Consider the following 26,405-nt stretch of genomic DNA (forward strand, 5'->3'; position numbering starts at 1 on the left):
TATAAAAATCGTTGCTTGGATGTAATAATTAATCATGTACTTTTTTATCGAAATAAACTTTTTAATCAGCTTGTTTATTTACTTAGCTACCTTTAAGACACTTTTTTTAATTAGTGTCCAGTTCTCAAAGTATGTAATTATTGTCTAACGGCCGTCCCAATATTGAATCTATCTATTGTCTTGCTGACTAGAGATAGTAAGTTGACGTAACTTGTATCGGTCTAATATCAAAATTCTATCTCCATCAAACAAATTAACATATATATAGATAGTATATCGGAAATGGCTGTAAATCGGTAAAGAATCTGTTACATCCAGGTATATCCCACTTTTTACAAAAATTGGATTTGTGTACACAACTGTCGACCTACCCAAATCTGTCAAATGTTACCAATCGAACATCAACCTTCCAGTATTGTTATAAGGTTGAAAATCTATTGAAGAAATTTGACAGATTAAGGTAGGTTGGCCCAATATATTTTTGAACCTTAGCATATCTACAAAAAAGTGTTTGATACAAAATTTTGTTTTGAACTTCATTGCAGGGTAAAATAAAGTTCAATTTACAATGACAAGCTTTGAAACAAGTTCCAAATTTTGCAATATGGAGACTGAAGTCTATGAAAATTGCTATGAACGGTAAAACCGTCTATGATAGACAATTTTCTTTGGAAAATATGGTCTATGTCCAGTTTTTGATCATCTTCAAACTAAGATGACTTGACATCAAAATAAAGTTAATTTGCAAATATCATAGATCAGCATGAATTTTTTAAATAAAAAAATATTAAATTTTTTGACCATTGAAATATTATTTTTGGCCCTTACAATGTTAATCAAAGTTCTAAGGAAAAAGCAGAGCCTGCAGTAACTAGCTTAATCCAAACTTTACTTAAGAACTTAACTTAGTAGAAACTTATTATATAATTGACTTTCAGGCGCCGGCAAAAAAGCAACTGACAAACTAGTCTTTTCTCATTATTTCCTGTTAATCATCATCTCCCTAGCCTTTTCCCAACTATAACTATATTGTGGTCGGCTTCCAGTCTAACCAGATGCAGCTGAGCACCAGTGTTTACCAAGGAACGACTACCTATCTGACCTCCTCAACCCAGTTACCCGGGCAACCCAATACCCCTAACTACCCCTAGGTAAGATTGCTTGTCAGAGGTACTGGCTTCTGACTACCCGTAACGACTGCCAAAGATGTTCATATGACAGCCGCGACCTACAGCTTATAGTGCCCTCCAAAACTCGGACATTCTATTCCAGAGATGGTGAACCTTTATTGACTTACGTGCCAAATTAAATAGAAAACAATCATAATTATAGAGGCGTGCCTTTAAGGCAAATAGTAAACATGAAAATGTAAAAGATTATGACGAAGGGACTTGTTTTTCATTCTCAAATTTACATTAATGCTTAGATCTCTTAATAAAATAGGTCCTTTTCTGAATATGGGAAGAATCCACGAAAAACATTTAATAGTACGTGGTTATGGTACAATTTCAATTCAAAACTACCTAACTAAAACTTGCAAAATAATGGCGTGCCCAAATTATTTAGCTGCGTGCCACCACGGGCACGCGTGCCATTGGTTCGCCATCCCTGTTCTATTCTAACTTAATCTGCCAAATAAATAACTTTAAAAATATCAGTATGTCAGTTGCTACAAATTGAATTTCATTATAAATGATACCATCTCACTTATTTCTTTTATAGAGTAAGCAGAGGTTAATAAACACAAGTTTTGTACAAAACTCGATGTTTAATAAATTATATTAATTATAAAAGTCAATTATATTAAGTTTCTTTGGTAAGTAAGTTATTTTGCTGACTTTAACGGACATAATAAAATGACACCTGACCTTTGAAAACTGACAGCTGTCAACTGCACAAAACATTAGGTGACCTTTACTATGATATGTGCAAATCAACAATGGATGTCATATTGATGTCAAAATGACAATATTTTTATGGTGTAAGTACGGGTAGCGGGAAGTTCAAATATAGAATGTTTCTTTTTTTATGTTTTGCCTAAGTTAACTTTTGATATGAGGCGTGATCTTATAATCACTGTAATACCCATATACCTCAAAGTAATTTTTGATGTCCTTGTATAACATCTAAAGTTCTTACAATTCAATTGTAACCCGATAAAGTTTTTGAAACAAAATATAACGATAATATCGGATTTCATTTGCATTGTAAGAACTTCATGAAGAACACAACTCATATCGAATGTTTATATATATAAAAAAAAAACATTAATATTTGAAATTCCCGCTACCAGTCAATGCGACCTTAACTATTGTCAAAATGACCTTCAGACAGAATTGTTTAAATATTAACTTTTGATTGCAATAAATAAATAAATAAGTAGGTATTTCACTACTATTAAATAATAACAAGAAGATTAGATAGCTTTTATTATTAAACAGTAATGGCGTCGGTTTATCGTAAAGGCATTCAAGATGGCCGACAAATGTAGACAAAACAAAATTAAAAGTTTGTTTATTTTTAATTGTTTTGTTTAATTAGGTACTTTTTCTTTTAGATACTGTTGTTAAGTGCATATTAAATGATTAAAGTGAATTTCTTTATTGCAATCAGTCTTGTGGTATCGTCGCGTTTATTTTTGACATCTGTCAAAAATGTTGGCACCGTTGTTTTGGCCTTATTGTGACCAATATTGTATTTGGAACATTCAAGTTTGCACAGCTGTCATTAAAATCTTCAAAAAACTTGTATGAATCGGTAATATTTTAGATTTCCATCCCTATATCGTTATTCCAAACTGAAATACTTATCACGACATTTTGAAAAAAAAATCCTTCATCATTAATACAATATTTGACCTCAAAAACTGCATTATAAAAGACTATATTTCCTCAATTATATGTCTTTAAAAACCAGCCTTACAGACTAAAAGTCTATTCTAGGCAAAACGGTAAAAAAAACTAGCAAAAATCAACCAATTCCGGATAAACGAGTTTTGTACGTAAAAATCACGAAGCTGCATAGTGACAACCGAAAATTAAAAGTAGGCACTTAACATGCAAATTTTAATGAGTTCCGTCACTTTGAAAAGCTACAAATTATTCTAATGAATGGTCTATTTTTGTTAATCAAAGATTTCAATGACGTTTGCTGTTCTCAAACTCAGTGAACACAATCATGATTTTTGACACATTTTGACATTCGAGACATATAAAATTATTTCCCAGTTTTTAACTGTATTTAAGCCTGTTTATTTACTAATTATAATCACACTCCATATTTTTCTTACAAAATATGATTGGAAAAGAACTGAAAATTACAAATAAATTTATTCTTCAGCTATAAAAATAAACGACGAATACTTAATGACATTATTTCTATCTTTTTCTTTTACATTTATTAGAAAGGGATAGAGTGTGACTTAAGTTTAATTAGTAAATAAACAGAATAATTAAAGTTTTCAAGACAAGTTTAAGGTCATTAACCTCTTACCATAGAGAAATCTATTTCTATGTATACAAGGTGTTGATTTGCATTTGTGCCATAGTTCAGGAGGAGGACATACAATATGTAAATAATCGATTGGAATTTCAGTAGATGGGAAATAGCTAATATGCACTGCTTTTTTTTCATTGTAATGTCGTAGTATTTCAGAAGTAATCCAATTTTATGAATGAAATTTATGAATAATCGTTGCGTATTCTTTGTGTTTGCGTTTGTGTGAGTGCGCAGCACGGTTTTAAGGCCAGTACCACACGCGCCAAGTTTAAATACGGCTAGATGACAGTTTTCGGAATTCCGAAAAAAAAATAAAAAAAATATTACGTACCAATTTTTTTGTTGATTTGGGTCGAGAATCATTAGCATAATTACGTCCTCGACTATGGCACGGATGCAAATCAACAGCTTGTAGAAGACGAAAAAAGATCTTCCTAAGACTCGAGTGACTTACTGTCTTTCTTTTTACATTATTTAGAAAGAGCAAGCTTAGTCTTAAGTTTTTTACAAAAAACAAGACTTAGTTAATGTCTAAGTTTTAATCTAGATCTAAAATGGCTTTCAAATATTATTAAATTGAAGTATCACCACTTTCTTAAAATAAATTAGGTATTATTCTGCATTTATCACCAGTCACCAAACCCATAGACAAATGGCAAAAGAAATGCTTAATTAAATAATCAGCATTATCTAAGGGCGGGAAATATAATCTAGCTGCAAACTAACCAATAAATTACATTACTAATTGGCATTTTGCTTTTCAAAAAAAGCTATAACATTTCCAAAAAATCCGCTCTCAAAAGGCGAAAGTACTGCCATACAATAATTTAAAAAATACAGACCTTGAAAATCACTAGGAACCGTTATGGCACATAATCACCAGCCGTCAGGCTTTCGGCACTAATTCATTTAAAGTCCTTTTTATTAATCACCAGTAGGGCACATTTCCGTCCCCATTCGATCTTGTAGTCCACGAATTCCCGAATTTGATTCTAGCACAAGATATGGCTGGGGTGCTTCGGACCGAGGCCTTTTCTATCGTGTAATTTGACCCTCCGTTGTTGTCCCAATACTCCTCACCTTTGCATTTGAAGCAAACACAGAATTCCAATCTTCTAGAATGAATTGGCAACTGCAATCGGAACCCAAAGGTGTCGTAAGTTGATACTCCGTTTTGGTTCAAGGGTCCCGATTCTACGAACGCGCAAAACGTGTCTTCACTCGTCAGCCATCCGTCTGACGAAGTACGCACGAACACTTCCTTGGTAAAGTCCAGGTTTTTCACTTTAACTGTACCGTCTACCGCACATTCATTTTGTTTGATAATCACATTTTCTAAAGACACGCAATCCTGTGTTACACGCCTTCTGAATTCTAAATAATCTGAAGCTGGCTGCACGAATCTCGTCTCCCATAAGTCGACGACTGGTTTTGGTGCTGGTTTCCTCTCTAGAGGTGGACTGGAGACGATCTTCAGCGCCCAGTAAGGTGGAACATGAGACGGTTCTGTCATGAACTTGATCTGTTCTAACGCAAATCCTCTATCGTCTGCGAAAACGACCTTTTTCTTCTTCTTTTCATTTGCTATCCTTAAGCAGGATCTTGGCGCTGATTTCAGTGTTAACTGCACAGGTTTGAGAGGCGTTAAACATGGTGCTGAGAAGCCTCGTGCTGTGAGCTTTGTAGGTCTTCTTGGTGGTATACTGTAGTCTGATAGAAAGCCGGCGGGCGGTGAGTGCCCGTAGAACGACTCCGATGCCAACATGTCGATTGCCGCGCACATTTCTGTAACAACACACGTCTATACTCCACGACTGTTCGTCGACGACTGAATGGTTTATCGCATTTGGCCGGTTCTGAGCATGCGTCGGCCATGCGAACGATATAGCTCGAGTAGGGTGACAATGTTGTTGTGGAATCTTTTGGAGACTATTTCGGTTTTTAGGTCAGGGTGCAAGTTTTTGTTTGTTTATTTTGTTAATGATCATTAGTTTTGGTGATAATAAGTGTGAGTGTAATGGTTTTTAAGTGGCGACCGATTTGGTTTGATCTTGTTTATAAAGCAAATAATGTGTGATATATATTGTAGTAACACATCACTGTTACAGCCTTTTTATCGTCCCACTGCTGGGCACAGGCCTCCTCTCACATGGAGAAGGTCCTTCCTTCTCCATGTAGTAACACATCAAGGACAAAAAAAATACTGTCGAAAAATAAATGGTTCTATTTTTATCCTTAACATAACTCAGCTCTTGCAGGATAACGTTTAATGACGTTATCAGGAAAAATGGTAGAAATCACGTACAAGGATAGATAGTATCAGTCATGCACGACATATAAAAGTAGTTTAGATATTGACTTCCGATAAGCAATACTATCAATTTTTATCACTAAAGTCATTCTCTTTCCTAAAATTGTGAGTGCATTTTGTTGATGACACAATAACGATGTGCAATATTAACATTTCGACAATATATCATTTATAAAGTATTTATAGATTGGTCTGGCTGTCATTCGTACATATTTGTCAATATATACTGGTTCCTAGGTAACTGGGTTGAGGAGATCATATAGGCAGTCACTCCATGTAAAACGCTGGTACTCAGCTGCATTCAGTTAGACCGGAAACGGTCCAAACATATTTGATAAAGGGTAGGCGGATGAGAATATAAAGATATGATTAAGAGAATATGACTTGACCCACTAAATTTATTAGAAAATAGCTTTGAGCAGCGATTTCGGCCGCGTCCTGGGGAAATTCTTACCGTACCCGGATAAAACAAAATATAGCCTATGCTGGGCGAGGATGGTGTAGCTCTCCGAGAGTGGAAGAATTTTTCAAATTGGTTCGTAAGTTTTGGAGCCTTTCAGGTACAAATAAACTAAAAATGTTACCTCTTCATTATATTCGTATAGAAGTACAGTATATATTTCATGAAGTTTCAGCCACATTATTATTATGACTCAGTTTCCACACGCTAAGTGGTCTTTACGATCGCTCGTAAATATAAATTAGTTTTATTTGTTTGTATTTAGCACAATTCACGTGTGCCATTTTGTTTTAAATAACTAGTTTTTATTTGTTAATACTAATTTAAGGGAATAAATAAATGAATGGACTACTTAGACTCATTGGTGCTAATTTGCATCTTTTTTATGTTATGTGATGGCATTGTTTACTTCGTCAACAAGACTGTCTTTGAAATAGTAATTATTGACAATATTACTTTTTAAACGGTTAAACGGGACCCTATTGTTTTCGCTCCTCTGTCCGTCCGTCCGTCCGTCACCAGGCTGTATTTCATGAACCGTGATAGTTAGAGAGTTGAAATTTTCACAGATGATGTATTTCTGTTGCCGCTATAACAACAAATACTCAAACTAGAATAAAATAAATATTTTGGGGGGCTCCCATACAACAAACGGGATTTTTTTGCTCATTTTTACTCTGGTACGGAACCCTTCGTGCGCGAGTCCGACTCGCACTTGGCCGGTTTTTATATTATCAATTTATGCTTAAAATGTAGGTATGTAAATAAGCGTTAATTAGTGTATTACGTTATTTTTCAGCATCAGCGTTAAAACGCTTGATAAAACGGCAGTAATAGTCACCGATAAAAATAATACGTATTTTAGCTAAAGTGCATACATATCTCATTTCTATCACAAGCAAAAACTGAATAATAGTGTTTTTTTCCACATTTTTATATGAAGCGCAAATCTACAATAAAATACGAATTACTGTAATTTACTACAACGTAATATTGCTACAAACCAAAACACCTTTAGGTACAACACACTGACAAAAAACCTTTTTTTTATTTTTTTTTAATTTCAGGACTGTCCATCAAACCTCCAAAGTCATGGTTCCACGACACTAACACGTTTGTCTCACACTCGTCGCCGGCGCCTCTGCGTGATCGATAATATTATTAAATACTGCGCGCGCGCATGCCAGGTTAAGCAATATTGTGATCAGGTGGCGGATGGGTGACCGGCAGACTAGTTTTTTTTTTTTGTTAATCTGGTGAAATCTGGTTTAATGTGTTATGTTTATTTTTAGAGTATTTTTTATGTAATTAGTTGTGAAGGTCTTGGGTTCGATTCCCGGATTGAAACGTTGAGGTAATTTCTGTGTAACAGTTTGTCTGGTTAGGTGTCTATGTCTACAAAGTAATATTCTAAGGGCCAAGTTTACCTAAAAATATAAACTTAAAAGCACAGTTTACTATGATTTTTTACTCTCAATTTTTAAATTATTATAAAATACTAGCTTTTGCCCGCGGCTTCGCTCCCGTCAACTGACTTCTCCACTTTACCCTATTTTTTTTTCTCCTGACAATAACAAACACAACAAAAAAAGAATTAGCCAAATTGGTCCAGGCGTTGTTGAGTTATGCGCTTACCAACACATTTTGCGATTCATTTTTATATTATAGATATGTTTTAAGAAAAGCTGACGTTCATGTTTTCAGTGAAAACAGGTGAAAAGAAACTACAGCCTAATAGATTTTCTTTGCTTAAAAATAATTTGGCTGTTTTTTTTTCAGTATTTATTTAAAAATACTTAAGCTACTTTTTCCGGGTACGCGTTTCCTACGAGACGTGTAGGTAAGACGGAAACGGAAGCTAATAATGAATAATATATTAGTTTGATTAAGACACATTATTAAATTCTATTTATACATATATTACTTCCAGAGTGCTTAGTGCGAGTTTTCGTGAATTTATTTACGGACTCACATGAGAGCGCGTATACTAAGATTTGTATGGAACAAAAACAGCTCCGCCTAGTGTCAAAAATTGGAACCTAAAGTAGCGAGTGCCAGTTTACAAATTTTCGAAATCGAATCGCTCGGACTCTCAAGTGAACGTGACAGGCACGGGATTGGTTTATTTCTGCCGTGATGCGAGTGCGAGATTCAGATTTTGACAGATCGAATAGTAAATAAATACAAACGCGATCGAATTTAACCAAAAAGTTCTCACGAAGATTTTTGTGGTGAAAGTGAAGTGAGGAGATATTCGTATATCAACAATTAAGTTTTTATTTAGTGAAAATAATACCAAAAATATGGCAGGACGCTTTTTCTTTGCTCGGAGGATGTTTGCGGCCGCAAAGGCCCAAGATGAACGCAACAAAAGCGCCAGAATTGGGGCAAGGGCTTGCGCATTTTTTAATTCGTTAGTTCACCTCACGGAGACGCAATTTAGACATAGATATAGATTGTCCAAGAAGATTTTTAAGTTCTTGTGCAGTTAACTGAGACAAAGCACAAATCTAAAATCCACTCTACGTGTTTCCTTGGAACATAAGGTACCTATTTATCAATTCATGTAAGTTACAATATCAATTTCCAAAACAAAACTAGGTATGTATATGATTGAAGAAACTTTCTCCTTCTTTTATTTGCAGGTGGTTACCGCTTTATTATTTTTTGCCACTGGATCCTATCAAAGGCCAATTAGAGAAGCAAAGCACGTATCCCAAAAAATGTGCAGTGTGTATTTAGAACAAGTAACTGAGGTTCTGACTCATAGAAATATATAAGCTTCCCTAGCACTCTAGGTGCTAGACAAGAACTTGTCTTCATTTTAAATTAATTAATTTAAAACAACTAAAAACTTTTTTCGGGCGTCGCGTCAAACAATAACCCCAAAAATTTTGAAAGACAGTCGTCCCATACGATTACATGCTAAAATGACGTCTTTCTAAATTTGGTAGGTTTATCCCACCAAGCGAACGGAACACCAACCTAATAAAAATGATCATCGCTATTCGCCGTGAGGAAACGTGATGCGAGTAATTTGCGAGATGGCAACTCGCACTCGCTTAAATATTGCATTCGGTTCGTTTGAAGTTGACTCGCTAAACTCGACAGTGAAGTCATTCGCAAAATTTTGTTCAACTCGCACTAGGCACTCAGATATACCTACGCATAATATGTCATCATCTCCCGAGCCTTTTCCCAATCATGTTGGGGTCGGCTTCCAGTCTAACCAGATTCAGCTGAGTAAAAGTGCTTTACAAGAAGCGACTGCCTATCTGACCTCCTCAACCCAGTTACCCGGGCAACCCAATACCCTTTGGTTAGACTGGTGTCAGACTTACTGGCTTCTGACTACCCGTAACGACTGCCAAGGATGTTCAATGACAGCCGGGACCTACAGTTTAACGTGCCATCCGAAACACAGTCCATGGTGTCTAAGATATACTTAGAAAGTACATACAAACTTAGAAAAGTTGCATTGGTACTTGCCTGACCTGGGATCGAACCCTCATACTTGAGAGGTTGGTCCTTTACCCACTAGGCCACCACGACTTTACTTCACGACGCATATTATGTAACTATAGATATTTAAACACGGAGTAAGGAAAGATGAGCGGATAAGCCATAATGCATGTAGGTCAAGCGCCTTCTTCTAGGTCAAATTCGTACAGTAGGCATGACCAAAACAATCAGGTACGAGTTAACTAACAAGGCGTTCGGGTTCTTTGAGACATCTGTCAACGATTTTTGGTACAACAAAAAATGGTTGGGTCCAAAGAAGGCGTTTAAGGGCGAAAACAGTAACGTTCCTCGTCCCCTGCTCACCCGCATTTTGGCGCGCTACTTTCTTAGGCGAATTTCCGTTAAGGCACCTCCGCTAGTCATTTTGTTCTCCATGTATTTTAGAGGAAGGTCAATCGCAAGGCTGATTATGCTTTCTGCGGTCACAACACAGACGTACGGCTATGAGATGCATCCATAGTAGGTACCTGTTTCAAAATGTCATGATCAAATGACAAGTCTCTTTGAAGAGATAAAACAGTGAAACATAATATTAATTTACATGGAATTAATTATCTGACTTTCAGAACACCATGTTTCTTACATTCTTAACAAAAGACACATTTCTTCTATCCAAAGACCATGGCGGTCATAGACCTAAATGAGGTATTACATTGTAACTTCTTTTCAACACTCTTCCCAACTATATTGGGGTCGGCTTCCAATCTAACTGGATGCAGCTGAGAACCAGGGTGGCATGGCAGGGCAACATGCAGCGACTGCCTATCTGATCTCCTAAACCCAGTTACTTAGGAAACCCCTTGGTAAGACTGGTTGTCAGACTTACTGGTGGTATTAAATATTCACACAGATACATATGTGTACATATGTAGTCACGTGATAAAACAGTGTTTTACTGAATAATAATAAATAGGTAATACAGAACAGGAATACATTTCAATTTAAATATACGAATGTCAAATTGTGTTTGACTCATCTTGACCTTAGCCATTCTATTAATTCCAGTCAGTCTGCAAATATACAAGTCTTGTCAAGTGACTTTGTGATTGTCAAAATTTAAATCAAAATTGATGACCAGAAGCAGTGGCCTAAAATCACCCGGGGCTGTAGGATTGTTTGAAAGAGTTACCGCGGCCCTGGTACATAAAAGGCCTACGACGGAACACGACGGTTTTTAGTCAGTAAAAGTCTGACACTCCCTCACCACTGCTAACCCACAGCGGGAGGGGTCATTTGATGATTTTTTTGACGTCGTTTTAAAAAAAAGGCCCGAGTTCACCGCCAACATAAACGTCATATGAATTGTCGCTTTCAATTTCCAAAATACATAAACAGTTGTTTTAAGAAAAAAAAATATTATTGTGTCAGTTATATAGTAAAGGTTTTCACCCACAATTTTATAAATGTTGAAAATTGACTTTACCAACGCCTTGTAAAATAACACAAAGAACAGACATAGAATATTGTTCGCGACAGACGCATCCGTGCGCCGCGAGTGCAAAATCATAATGCCTGAGTGTTCGTGTATGCGCGTTACTATTTATACTCTAACAATTTTGTGATGAGGGTAATGAGCAAAAACCGGCCAAGTGCGAGTCGGACTCGTGCACGAAGGGTTCCGTAAATTACAGTTAAATCAACCTATCTCAAAAACTATAAGAGATACTTTGATCAAACCAAAAATCGTTGAAAGAGTTAATTAGCATGCATCACCTCTATTTTTTTTAGAATTTTATACCCCGTAGTTATAAAAATAGAGGGGGGGGACATACTTTTTACGACTTTGAGAGCTGATATCTCAAAAACCGTTCACTTTAAGAAAAATGTTTTTTAGAAAACTTTATATCATTTTAAAAGACCTTTCCATTGATACCCCACACGGGTATGTACATCGAAAAAAAAAATTTCATCCCTCAGTTACATGTATGGGGGGCCCCACCCCCAATTCTTTTTTTTACTATTTAGTGTCATATTTTTGTAGCGGTTCATACAACACATATTCCCATCAAATTTCATCACTGTAGTACTTATAGTTTCCGAGTAAATCGGCTGTGACAGACGGACAGACGGACAGACGGACAGACGGACATGACGAAACTATAAGGGTTCCGTTTTTGCCATTTTGGCTACGGAACCCTAAAAAGTGCCGTAAGCCGCGCCAAGGTATGTTTTTCACGTGCACCCTCCTTCTAAATTGTTATAGAATTGTGTTCAGATTTTGATAGTGATTTAATTTGTAAATTATAGCGTTTTTTGATACCAAATTGTAATAGTTTTGTAGCGGTAACCTTAACCTACATAATTTTGTATAATAAACCTAATAGTTCTGCCGTTTAAGGCCTGATTTACCTATGTAAACATTTCTCGATAGTAAAAATCCTAGACTTTCATTAGTGAAATAGTGTTTAACTGAAAGCCTAGGTCTCATTGTATACAAAATAACTTAATTTATAGAAATATTGTTAATAGTTTAAGTTATAGAGCAATAAATAATGTCTGTGTTTTGACTTTCATTTCACATGCAAATTAACAATACTAGGGCTTAGGTCACATTGTTAGGATTACTATCGCCAGATAGCCCATGAAATGCCCTAACACACACTGCCTTTCGTATCGAGATACCCCCCATAGTTTGTTTTTTATCTCGAGATAATCTTCACATAAGGGCCGATTTCACATAGTTTTTTATAGTTATTCGGTTATAGTATTTCAGCCCTGAAGGTATGCAGGGTGTGTATAGTATAGTTCAGTAGCGCACTTCATGGGGCGTCTGACGCTAGGTGTCCTGTAATGATATCATGTACCAATTGTTTGTAATACTGCTGATAAATTGAAAGGTCAATAAAACTGAGGTTGGTCGGAGGGACGAGAAATCGAGGTGCTCGTCACGGTAAAGTTTCGAGCTCATTCGGTGCGCAAGCGCCGCCGTACAAGTCGTAGTCATCGGTATAGATTTTTGATAGTGTAACAAGTAAATAGTGAAAAGTAAATAGTGTAATTGTAGTATGGTAAGTGCGTCGAAGCTCGTCCCTTCAAGACTCCTGAAAAATATATGAAGACTTATTATTTCACCGGCATCCCTGAACCTATAGTAGCAGAGAGTCTAAAACCCGTCTAAACGTATTCTTGTTTCTGAAATTCCTGTTTCTCGCCACATCGTAAATACAGTCCACTCGCCCAGACGTCCAAGAACCAGCGACCGACGGGGCGTCAACGTCTCGAAGCCACCCATAGTACCTGCTTCTGAGCTACGTCCGTCCCGCACAAATATTAAACAGTAAAAGTAAAGGTTCTTCAAACCAAACAGACAGACATGATTGCTGGGGAGTTTGTTGCGCCACTTCTTCTTCACAGCAAAAACACATAGGAAGTGGTGAAGGGCGAGCGTTTGGGGGCTGTCTTTGTATATTGTTTTGACGTTCGACGTTTTGACGTTTTTTCACGACGAAAAAGTGCTGATTTTCAGCCTAGTTTGATGACTTTGAACAAATAATACCTCTTACATTGTCTAAACTACACACGAAACACATTATGTTAATAAGACTTAGCTGCCGCTTACAAAACGCGCCCATTACTTAACTGCGTGACTAGAAATGTTTGTAAACTTACGTGTGCATACAATAGTTAGGTTTTTCAAACGATTGCTGGCGTAGATCAAAAAAACTACCACGAAATAGATGGAAAACTGGTTAGTTAGAAGTTGTGAAACAGGCGCTTTCAAATCATTTTGCATTCAAGGTTTCAGTATAGTGTTTGACAAACTTAGTAGAAGTTTTAGGTAAAGCATATGACAAAAAACGAATGTGAACCGTCAAATGCTTAACTTCAGAAATGAAAACTTGGCGCAAACTGTACACACATGCAACCAAAATCAGTGAGGCCAACATTCAGGAAAAATACTGCAAGTCCGCCCGTTTATGGCCTAAGGCCTACGCCACAGGTTATACTACTATAATTGAGAACACCTTGAAAAATGCCGTGTCACTTGCAGATAAAATTATTATTTTTTTAAAAATACAGAAAAGCTTTGCAATCCTAAGCTCAAGGATAAAACGTATTTTGTAGCTTTTTTTGGTGGGAAATAATCAAATGATCCCCCCCCCCCATCCACTGTGGGTACAGTCAGGCTCTTACTGACTAAAATCCACCATGTTCCTTCTTAAACCCTTCGTGTCCCAGCACGGCGGTAACTCGCGTGAACAATCCCGGAGCCCACGAAGGCTTTGACCCTAAGTATTTTCGTAACTACATCTAAGACGGTTTATTTATATCCCAGTCGTATTTCTAACAAACATTATTCAATTGTTATACTAACCATTCACAACCAATAAAAACATCACCTGATAACCAGACATGACAGTTATCCAATCAATTGATTGTAATTCATAAACAAGATGGCCGCCAAAATGGTGGGACCACGGAGTAAGGAAAGATGAGCGGAGATGCCATAATGCCATGACGCCAACTTCAAGGCGTTCGTAGTGCGAGTGCCGACGTGTTTCCTGCACCTCGTGTTGGACGAGAACTTCTGGCCACAGCACGTGGTGTTCCGTCGCTTCCGCGGACAAGTGCCACAGGACCGCACAGTGCTATAGTGCACAGTGGTAGTGCTACTAACATAGTTTTAAGTTTTTATTTACTAACAATTTTGTATAACATATGTATGCTAGTTTTAAGGTATTTGTCTATGGGCCATTGAGGCATGACCAAAACGATCAGTTACGAGTGAACTATCGACGCGTTGGGGTTCTTTGAGACAACTGGCAAAGAATTTTGGTATAAAAAATATGTATTTTCCAAAGAAGGCATAAGGGCTAAGGCAGCAGTAACTTTCCTCGTTCCCCGCAAAACCCGCATTTTGGCACGCTACTTTTTTAAAGAGGTTTTCCGTTATGGCACCTCCGCTAGTCATTTTGTTCTCCATGGGCGGAACTTTTACTATCAAGACACGAGCTTGGCAAAGGCATGCGTGTGTTATGCCAATGACTGAGATTAGTTCCTATTAGAATGTTACAATGTCAATGGTGCTATTACTTCCTATTTGGGTGCAATGAATCATCTGCCTAGCCATTTCCTATCCATATTTTGAGGATAAGAAGAGAGGAGTTCGTGGATAAACAGCAGCTGCATGAGTTAAGCAACATTTGGCGCGGATTGCTCTTAGATGGGTGACCCTCTTGTGATGACAAATTCTTCCACGTTTCGGAAGACACGTAAGATTGATGGGACCCGGCTGTCATTTCAACATCTTTGGCAGATCGTTACCTTACTAAGAGTTGCGCAAGTAACTAGGTTGAGAAGATCATATAGGCAGTCGATCCATGTGGTACACTGGTACTCAGCTGCATTTATTTAGACTGGAAGCCGACCCCAACATAGTTGGTAAAAGGCTAGGCAAATGATGAATACATTTTTGAGGTTAACAAATAACAAACTATTGCGAAATATTTCCTTGTGGTTGGAAACGGGACAAATAACAAGCCTATAAAAGGCAGGTAAATCTCAAAAATATTCATAGATTTTTACCCATACGTCATTCAAAAGAATGGTATGACATTATGACAAATAGGATTTGTGTTAGTCAGCAAAAAAAACATGTGATGCAATTAAATTATTGTTCTGTAGAGATAAATTGGTAATTAAAAAAAAAAAAAAACCGCTTTGGTCATAATCTCCCGAGCCTTTTCCCAACTATGTTGGGGTCGGCTTCCAGTCTAACCAGATGCAGCTGAGAATAGAGCGCTTTGGTAAGCAGCTTGTATTCCGACTTCATGCATTCTCCTGTCCACCCGCGTCCTGGGGAAACTACTTCTCATAACCGGGTAAAAAATATCCTATGTCCTTTCCTAGGCTATATCGACTTAAATTAAGTTTAGTACACAGTAATTGTGTACTAATCTAGTTTTGGCACTACTACTACTAAAGCCCTACTTACAAATATAATAGAATTAAATAAAGTAATGTTTTTTAACTAAAAGCTTTACAATAGGGTATTTTAGTCTAGATGAGAAAAAAATTAAAAGTGTATTACAATGATTGTTTAAAGGAAAAGCAATCGGGAAATGTTAGTTTCACTTCGTAAGGTACATAAATATATTTTTTATTGCAGTTTAAAGTTTTTAGGTTTTTTTATCTGTCTTTGAACACTACGAAATGTCGCCGCCATGCTAATGACGTCATTACGGTAGTAAACAAAAGTGTATAACCTCTAAATATTATCCACATTTCCCAAAGTATTGATTCTTGAAGTAGTTAACCTATCATTAAAGAGTATATTTCATTAGTTAGGTAATGTTAATACAGTTACTTACATCAAAGTGATCTTCACAAAAGTATAAACGAGATTTATCTGATAACAGTCCGGGATCTCGTCTCGCAACTTTTAACCAAGTGTTTCTCATATTTATATCCACTGGTACTTGAATCCATAATTTGTCTGGTGTTTTTACACTAGTGTTCTCACATTCAGAAACAACACACCAACGATACGGAGCATAATTACTCATTATTAAAATTTTCAATACATATCAAAATATGTATTACTGACAGCTGTAGTTTGTTTACTAACGTAATGACGTCATGACCAAAAAACAATCATGGCGTCCGTTGTGTGCCGCGTTTTCGCGAAATACGCGCGAAATTTGAAATTATGATAAAACAATTAATTTATATTCGTACATAACGTGAGAAAAAAAAATATTTTTAATTTTTTAGAGATATATTAAGACTAAAGAATTTATTTAAGATATATTTCAAAAATGCATGTAATACCCTATTACAATATGCTTATATTGTCGTTGAGCCACTAACTAAGCAAAAAACTTAATATCTTGTGGCTCAAAGTGTGATACTTAGTATTACAAAGTTACTAAATCTTTGGAGTGCAATTATATTAGGTAAGGTTTTCGCATTTCGAATTGTTAAAGGCGTAGGTATATCATTGTTCAGACAAAGGCCTAGCCTTTTCATTAAACGTGTGTTTTAGCTTTACACAATATTAAAGGTACATTTTTAAAAATGATAGTAAAACCACAAAACAAAAGTCATAAATAAATGACTAAAAACAACTGACTATCATACCTACCTCGACACAGCTCGTGTATGAATGAACCTATTCCGATGCGTGTGCGACGGTGACCTTGCTATGACATTCAATATTTAACATGGCCGCGCGGTTGAACTTGTGTACAGTCGGATGAAGAATAAAGAAAGAAATACAAATAAAAAAATCTTCATTTTCGTGAAATAAAATCTTTTCAATGAAACTTAAAAAAACTTAACTTTCTTTTTAAAAATAAAACTTCATCAATGGTAGATATACCTGCATACCATCTCCTAAGTCTGACAAATACTACGCTGAAAACCGCAACAAAAACCGTTCAGCTATACTTGATAAAATCGCGGACAAACATACATACATTCCGGTCAAAATGAGAACCACCTTCTTTAAGTCGGTTAAAAGTGGAATTGCTTCTGATAAGCTGGTAAGGCTAGATAAATGCCTTGCCCAAGGTTCGCCCTTTTGCTCTTCAGCAATCGCTTCCACTTCTTAGGGCCTTGGCTTGTTCCATAGAGTCTTGTGGGGACTTAGAGAGCCCACGAATATATCTAATAGTTCTAAAATTAGCCCTACTCTAGACAGCCGTGACATTCAACTCTGACAAGCGAATGTGACACGGCGACAGACTGGCCAATACGAACGTCTAGTTGACACATGAAAAATAAATAATGTATGAGGGTGATTTTCAGAAAAGAATACCCTGTGACGCACAGGAAATATTTTTTTTTTATTTCGTGAATTCTATTTTATTTACTCTAATATTAAAGAATATGATTTTAAGAAATATTAAAGTTTTTCTGTCAGCGTATGATGCATAGTATTCCTGAACGTCACAAAATATAATTATTTAGAAATAAAACAAACAAGTATTAAAACGAAATTAACTTATGGTGGCATAAAGATATACTTAAAATCTTTTAAAAACAAACAAAACGATAGCATAATTCTATAAGATTATTAAATAATCAGCTAAATAATTTCACTTTCGTCACTTCTTGGACACATCTCCCTAGAAAAGTTGTCAATACTAATGATACCCGCTACAATTTCCAAAATCAAGCCTAGTGAGAAATTTTAGATACTAACAAAATACTATGATGCCAAAATAAACGCTATAAAATGAAAAATATATATTTTTAAACCATTTTTGTAACATCCAGAATATGGGACAGTGACTATTATGAAAATTTCGTGATGGATAAGAATAATTTGAGCAATGTCCACACTGCCGATTTCAAAACACAATTACAAAGAATAAAGTATTAACTCACTAAATTTTTAGATATAAACCTTTACACACATATATATAAACAAAACCGATTAAATGTAAGCCTTTTCGTTTGATACCTACCACACGCGCGGACAGGACGCTCCCATAAATTATTTAATTGTACACTAAGCTGTACAATTCAAGATCGTTACGATTTTGTTCCGGTAGTATGTAACGTAACGCACAGGAGGTGACGTTTTCATCTCACGAGACTTTTAAAATTGAAAATAACTAATATTTATTTAAAAAACCTTGTTTTTAGCCTTACTAATCTAATAATGATGAGTTGTTTATGTTATATACAGTGTTATAGAGTTAAGAAAACAATTTATTAACCTTTTAAATACTGCCACTATCCGGATCAAAAATTTTGCGCGCCGATGACACCAACATTGTCGTCACAGTTTTAGCCTTAACTGACTTTAAAACGGCAATGGCGGAATCCTAATACGGTCATAAAGTTGCCAAGAAGGTAGAAAAAACACAAATTAGTAGATTTTGTCTTGAGTACGATATCAAATTCACCGTGACGAAACCGGATTTTTCGGAACAATGATTTTCGTAGGACAACATTAAAATAATGATATTTCTTAAAATAACAATAAATTTATGGCATAAAAATTAAAAATACGTTTTTAGAAATACAGAGACTAAGTTCAAAAACTTAAACATACCCAAAAACGAATATTTTAGAAGTAAGATGTATTTGAAATCTCCAAGAGCGCCATGGGACACACGATATTTATACGTCCTCTTTAGGTTTATTTTAAATATAAAAATAACTATCCACTTTTTATGCTACATATTGATTTAATTGTACATTAAAATATATACCTAAATTTATCAAAAACTCACTTTCACACGTGCCATATAAAAAAATCAAAATAAAAATGTTTGAAGGTGTGGGACAGGCCGATTTTGCTAGGGTCAAGTTTTCTGAAAAACACCCATGAGAGGCTTAGAGCGTTTTACCAACCGGGGCCGACATTAAAGCTTATCTGTATGCGAAAAATACTGATCTGTATGCTAAATTACGCGCGAGGAGCAATAGTGATAGGTCACTTATAATGCATTTTTGATCACTTCGATACGCACGCCCAAAACACTAGAAAAACACGCTTTTCTAAATGCACATAAAAATAATTTCAGACAAAAGCAATGATATGATATTGCATCATGAAGTTCCAGTTCATATCTTCCGGCTACATTATCAGATTAGTAAGACAGTACCAAATTATTGTATTGATGCTACGATCCTTGAAAGATGATTAAATTAATTTCCTTGGATTCCATTATTTAGTTACATACATATCGACCTGCGGCGTGTTAAAATTGTCAATTTTCTATGTGATAACGCAGACGCAGGTACAAATATTGACCAAGGTGAAGGCACGGTAATGTCGTTTCCAGTTAATTATATGATCTAAGATGAGTTTTACACAAACACAATACTAGGTATCTATTGGCAATTGTTACCACGAGGATAAAATACATTCGAATTGGTTTGGGTATTTGATGACAATGACTAATGTTATGAAATAGATATAATAATATTGTTCATTTGTTTATACGTCAAAATTGGCAGCCATCTTATTTTCTAGATGAATCTAGAAGTTATGACAGCTGTCAATGGGTATTTCAAGATGGCTATGGTATGGAATGTCAACCCGCATTGAGCAAACGTGATGTATAATGCTCAATCCTTCTCCGCGTGTGAGAGGAGGCCGCAGCCCAGCAGTGGGACGGTAAAAAGGCTGTTGATGGTTGAAATGCGAGTCCCAAAAATGGATAGTTGACTGGGATAATCTGATCCTTTACTGGATAGATTCCGCCTGTAGATTCACTCGTGTTCCGAATGAATTACTTTTCGCTACCGGATAAAATGTAGCCTAAGTATAGGTAGCCTTCTTCGATAAATGAGCCATCTAACACTGAAAGAATTTAAAGCAATCAAAGCATTTTTATTCTTCTTTCTTACGTTTTATTCGCTAATCTCGGCCAACGCAGCTTAATGATTTTGACCGAACGAACGTCGCTTGGGTTATGGAACAACAATGTTTGTTAAGGCCGGAATGTCTATTTATTTCTGAAATAACACGGTTTTCTGATATTCCTAGAGTAAGACAACAATTTTTTTCAATACATCTCACATTCAAATACAAACCATAAGAAAAATGATCAGCAAAATATGCGTACCCAAGAATAGATTCCGTATGACGTTTATTTACAAGCTGAACGGCTGTAAATGACGTTCGTTACACAAAGCTATGTACATTGAAATATTTAAAGAATAGATATCTTTATAGTTGTGGCTCGTGGCTATATCAGATAATAACTAACTGATTCCCACAGCGGGTGAAACTGTGGGAATCGCGTCATACGCGGGAAACTTCTACCCGAACCTACCTGGATAAAATGGCATTAATGAACCATCTAAAATAGCTGAGGCGTTTCGTCTTCATTTTAAAGTAGATTCCTTACCTGTTGGGGATGTACAGGAGGATATGGGGCCATGTAGGGGCAAGGATACGGGTGTCGCTGTCAGGTTCACAAATAAACAGATTAGGAATATAATTCAGGGTATGGTCCGAGGCAAATCTCCCGGACATGATGGGTTAAGTATAGAGCATTTAAAATATGCCGGAGTTCATTTACCACGAGTTTTAACAATGTTTTTCAATCTGTGTTTAAGTCATTCATACTTACCAGAACAATTAATGCATACAGTTGTAGTACCAATAGTAAAAAACAAAAATGGAGATGTCTCGGACATGTCGAATTATAGGCCGATATCTTTAGCCACAATTATAGCCAAGGTGTTGGACAGTCTTCTTGATAAACACTTGAATAAGCATATAAACCTTCACGATCAGCAGTTTGGCTTCAGGTCAGGTTTATCAACCGAGAGTGCTATCATGTGTCTCAAGGAGACTGTCCAGTACTATGTAAACAGAAAGACACCAGTTTATGCTTGTTTCTTGGACCTGTCAAGGGCATTCGACCTTGTGTCCTACAAGAAGCTATGGGAAAAATTGGATGGGGAGACATCTTGTGAGCAAGAGATTGTAACTATATTAAAGTATTGGTACAATAGGCAAACTAATATTGTAAGGTGGGCTGGGGCAGCATCAGATGTGTACAGGTTGGATTGTGGTGTGAGGCAGGGTGGCTTGACCTCACCGCGCCTCTTCAACCTGTACATGAATGGTCTTATTGGCGAACTCAGCAGCACTGGCGTCGGGTGTCATATTGATGGAGTTAGTATTAATAACATTAGTTATGCGGACGACATGGTGCTGCTGAGTCCTTCAATCTCAGCATTGAAAAGGTTACTCCGAATTTGTGAGACGTATGCAGAGGGTCATGGACTGAGATACAACTCAAGAAAAAGTGAGATACTTGTATTTAAAGCCGGTAATAAAAGTTATACCCCAGTACCTATCACCCTAAGTGGTAGCGAGTTGAAGCAGGTGTCTCACTTTAAATATCTTGGTCACTGGGTCTCAGAGGACTTGAAAGATGACAGAGACATGGAGAGGGAACGTAGGGCGCTGGCGGTCCGAAGCAATATGTTGGCCCGCAGGTTCAGACGATGCAGTGACGCTGTTAAGGTGACGCTTTTTAAAGCTTATTGCCAGTCGATGTACACGTGTTCCTTGTGGGTTAACTATACGCGGACGACGTACAGCGCCCTGCGTGTACAATACAACAACGCATTCAGGGTACTGTTGGGGCTGCCCCGGTATTGTAGTGCCTCGGGCATGTTCGCAGACGCGCACACTGACGGGTTTCATGCCATCATTAGAAAGCGATGCGCTTCATTGTTACACCGAGTGCGAACCAGTTCTAATAGTATCCTGAACGTGTTGACAGATAGGTGGGATTCACCATTACTGAGGCATTGGATAAGCCTACATACTACTATGTGATTGTGTTGTGTTTTGTATGTATTTATCTGTGTTTTCTTGTATCGCTCATATGGACTTGTCCGAAATAAAGTTTTTATTATTATTATTATTATCTTGTATGTCTCTGACCGACCACGGGACTACAGAGTCCCGGATTTTTGGAAGGCGAACGTGGGGCCGAAGCCAACACGCTGAAGCCCTTTTGAGACAACTTTAATGAAATGGCGACACAAAACCGACGATTATTCCTGTATACACTATAGAAATGTACCCAAGGACAATCCCCGGTTCTGTGCTAAACTATTGCTAACTATGGATGAAAACTACTTGGGCTATTGTGATGGGATGCTAATGGACTAGGAATGGGGAAACTACGGGAACTATGGCACCTGCCGATGACAATGTATTAAATACATGTTAAAATGGCAGGTGGAGACTCGCCAACTCACTTACTGGGCCCCCGGGAATCAGTCACTGAAAAGCAACAAGAGGGCAACAGGGACATGAGCGGCTGAGAAGGGTGAGGATACCTCGGCGGACTTTAAACGCAGATCACGCGCTCCCTGTGGGTCCAGCATCACCGGCCCACTCGCCACTTACCACGAGGCACCTACCCTCCGAGCAGGACTAACCTTGCTCTAGCGACTCCACTCTGACCGGCCGATGAAGGCAAGCCAAGAGGCGGGAGACCTATCCCCCGTCATGCTTCACTCCGGCAAGCCGGAGGTGGGGGACAGTATACTCTCCCTGGAGCACTCGGATATATAGCCCCGCGGGGTCGCTACTCCCCGTCATCCGCCTCAGATGCCCTGCGGGGCTTATTATTATTATTATTAAAAGCCATAAAAAATAATAAAACCTGTTTCTTGGGAATAGTGTAGCTTTTTTGACAGTAACATTCAAATCGCTTCAGTAGTTTCGGAGTCTTAAGGGTAAAACTGAACATGTTTCCTCTTAGTACAGAAGTAAAGATTAGCCGTCTTACCACAAAAACTTTTAAACGTCAGTTTAAGCCTTGCCTAAAAAAATGACAAATTATGACGTTGACATATGGTTCGTTTTGCAGCCACAATTTTTTAGACAAGTGTAAAACAGGCGTTTATGTTTTTTTAGTAAGGCCATAAGTACTTAACTGATTCCCGTAGGTTCATTCGCGCCTGAGAACACTACTTTCCGTAATCGGATCAAAGTAACCCATAGCCTTCCTCGATAAATGGGTCTGTAATCTAACACTGTTCCCTAAGATTATAGCACCCAACCAAAGAAACAAACTCTACAGCTTTATAAGAGGTATAATTTCTCAAAAAATAACTCACAGAACTTCCCAACATTTTGTCGAATTTAATTCCCATTTAACCAATTGCGACAAAATCCAATATGGCGTCTTTACGAGTGCGGAGAATCGTAAAAATCTTGGAACATGCATTGGTATGATGTAATACACTGTTCTTACAAACAATCTGATGTAATTCCCACATTGCTTGCAGAAGTTACAGGAAAAATAACTATCTGTTTCTAAGCCCGGAATTAACGTCAAATGTTTTTCAATCGTAGCTTGCTTTCCGCGGTCAGTGCGTGGAGGGGTGACCACTTTTCGAACATCTTTGGTAAACGTTAAGGGACCCAGAGAGTCTCACAAAATCTTACCATGGGATATCGGGTTTTGAGTCTTAAAAATATGTTAAAACCAGTCAGTGACTGTATATTTTTTCAGCTCTTGAAAACATTAAATACATACAAAGTTAGCCAATTGATTTAGCAAATAGGTGAGTGATTTCATAGCTGAATTGCTATTTGACAGCTCTTAAAAAGTATGTCAATTGATCACCAGTGTCAACTAGCCTACACAATCAAGTCAATATTAGACTTTAAATTACATAGAATTTATTTTGATCTTCACACACACGCGTATTATTCGTGGTCATAGTTGAAACGATGTTCCATCATGAAGAACCAGGCCCGCCGCTAGCTGTTTGTTCGCCCGCGTGCAAAACTGATTATGCCGCCCTACGACTACATATTATACTGGGTTTTGTCAAAAAATATATAAAGGGGGGGGGGTCCGGACGGACCCCCCCGGCCATTCATATCCATTTTACTTGTCCAACAGAAAAATATATATCGTACACCGCTCTGATTGCAGAAAACCCGCCTACTTTTGGATACATAAATATTGCAATACATAACATACATTACACATAACTTTTTATTTACTTGAAATGCTCTAAGACTTAGAGTAACCTAAGAAGTCCTGGGTTACCCCATTAGCAAACTAAGCAATTGCTTAGGGCATCAATGCAGTGCAATCATATCCCAAGTGGCCCCTATGTATACGATATACGTTAGGTACCAACATAACGTACATCAAAGTGCTTAGAACAGATTATGAGTAACTTAAACTAACGAACTTCAATATCTATAACAATGTTTAAATTCAGTAAAATATTATGTTATTTATGGTTTTTGGTGAGTTTCCCGTTGAAAAAGTGAACGTATAAGACACCTTCCGTATGTAAGGAAGCGCGAGCGAAGCGAGCGCGAAAATTTTTTAGTCTAAGGACATAAAACAAATCAAAATCACTGTAAATTAACAAAGCAAAGTCAAAAAGTAAGATATGCACAGAAAGGAAGTGCAAATGTATATGAAGCCGCGAGCGAAGCGAGCGCGATTTTTTCCTTTTAGAGTTTTCATGAAGTAAACATATCATAAAAAGCCAAAGTGAACAAAAAGCTATAAATGATTTAAATTCGGAACTGAATGCCTCAACAATTAAACAAAGATAAATTGTGATATCTGACATGGAGCCGCGAGCGCAGCGAGCGCGAATTTTTTTGCGGATGCAAAGGGTGAACCCGTCAAAATTTATAGGAGACGACCAAAGCGAGGGTGGCTTTTTCTGAAATTTTATTGCAAATCTACTCATCTATTATTAGTAAAAATAGTTTTATTACATAATTATGGTTTAATTTTGCCGCCCCCTAAATAGTGCCGCCCGGGGCATTTGCCCCAACGCCACGCTAAAGGTTGATCTTAAATCGTTTTTAATAATTTTTAATTTTGAAAATGATCTTTCAATAGAAGTAACTGAAACCGGCAGTGTAAGTAATATTCTTAGCGCTATTGCTGTGTTCGGAAATATTGAAATCAAATCATTGGTAGAAAGATATTGTATTTTTTAAATATTACGTGATAAGTCGCTCGATTTGCCGCCCCCTAGGACGTGCCGCCCGCGTGCGGTGCACGCCTTGCACGCCCGCTTACGGCGGGCCTGTGAAGAACCAGTTCATATCTTCCATCATCAGATTAGTTCGACAGTACTTATTGTATTGTCATCAGAACTATACCTATATAGCAATTTTCATGACGCTAGGATCCTCGGAAGATGGTTCAATTAGTTACCTTAGATTCCATTACATATTTACGGGTCGTAACTAGGTTGAGGAGGTCAGATAGGCAGTCGCTCTTTGTGAAACACTGGTACCCAGCTGTATAAAGTTAGACTGTAAGCCGACCCCAACACAGTGGCGTAGCGTGGAGGGGGCAGGGGGGGCAAATTCCCCGGGCGGCAGCTTTTAGGGGGCGGCAAAATTTACCCAATTTAAAAAAAATATATTGTTCGCAACTAGTATCTGCGCCGCTACATAAAACTGTCTAACAATAACAAAACATTAAACAAGAAAGTTGAAACTTTTTAAACTTAAAATTAATTATTGTTAAAATTTGGTACTTAAAACACACGGGACACTACATTTTACGTAATTTTGGTTTTGAGTCTTAAATAAAAAATAATTAAAATTTCGCGCTCGCTTCGCTCGCCTATTCAGAAACTGTATGCGCTTAATTTTGCATTTGTCAACAAACAAAAAGTTAAGTACGTTTGGGCTAAATTTTACGTAATATTTGGTATAGGTCCGATAAAAATTTCGCGCTCGCTTCGCTCGCGCATTCAGAAACCATATTATGGCCCTTATTTTTGCATTTGTCAACAAACAAAACGTTAAGTACGTTTGGGCTAAATTTTACGTAATTTTTGTTTTAAGTCCGATAAAAATTTCGCGCTCGCTTCGCTCGCGTATTCAAAAACGATATGCCCTTATTTTTGAATCTGTCAACAAGCAAAAAGTTAAGTACGTTTGGGCTAAATTTTACGTAATTTTTGTTTTAAGTCCGATAAAAATTTCGCGCTCGCGCATTTGGAAACTACATAGGCAAGTTTTTCTTTATTTGCATTTGCTTACCTACACAACTGCTGACATACGTTTAGCAGAGTGCTAATATAGGTAAACCGATGAGGTGGTCCCCGGCAAAACAAACTTTAGTTAAAGTGGTCCCTCATGACTAAAATGTTAAGAACCACTGGTTTAGATAAACTTGA

The 26,405-nt window shown here is 37.2% G+C and overlaps 1 protein-coding gene across 1 annotated transcript in view; it reads right to left on the bottom strand.

The window, feature by feature from the left end:
• Positions 1 to 4,390: 4,390 nt before the first annotated feature.
• The window catches only part of LOC124643953 (protein phosphatase 1 regulatory subunit 3C), a 64,384-nt gene continuing 42,369 nt past the window's right edge, over positions 4,391 to 26,405 (bottom strand). The window contains exon 4 of the mRNA XM_047183080.1: positions 4,391 to 5,283. Coding sequence (XP_047039036.1) covers positions 4,427 to 5,281 — 855 coding nt within the window. The 5' untranslated portion in view covers positions 5,282 to 5,283 and the 3' untranslated portion in view covers positions 4,391 to 4,426. The remainder of the gene's footprint in view (positions 5,284 to 26,405) is intronic.

The sequence above is a fragment of the Helicoverpa zea genome, chromosome 29 (assembly GCF_022581195.2).
Source record: "Helicoverpa zea isolate HzStark_Cry1AcR chromosome 29, ilHelZeax1.1, whole genome shotgun sequence".
NCBI lineage: Eukaryota > Metazoa > Arthropoda > Insecta > Lepidoptera > Noctuidae > Helicoverpa > Helicoverpa zea.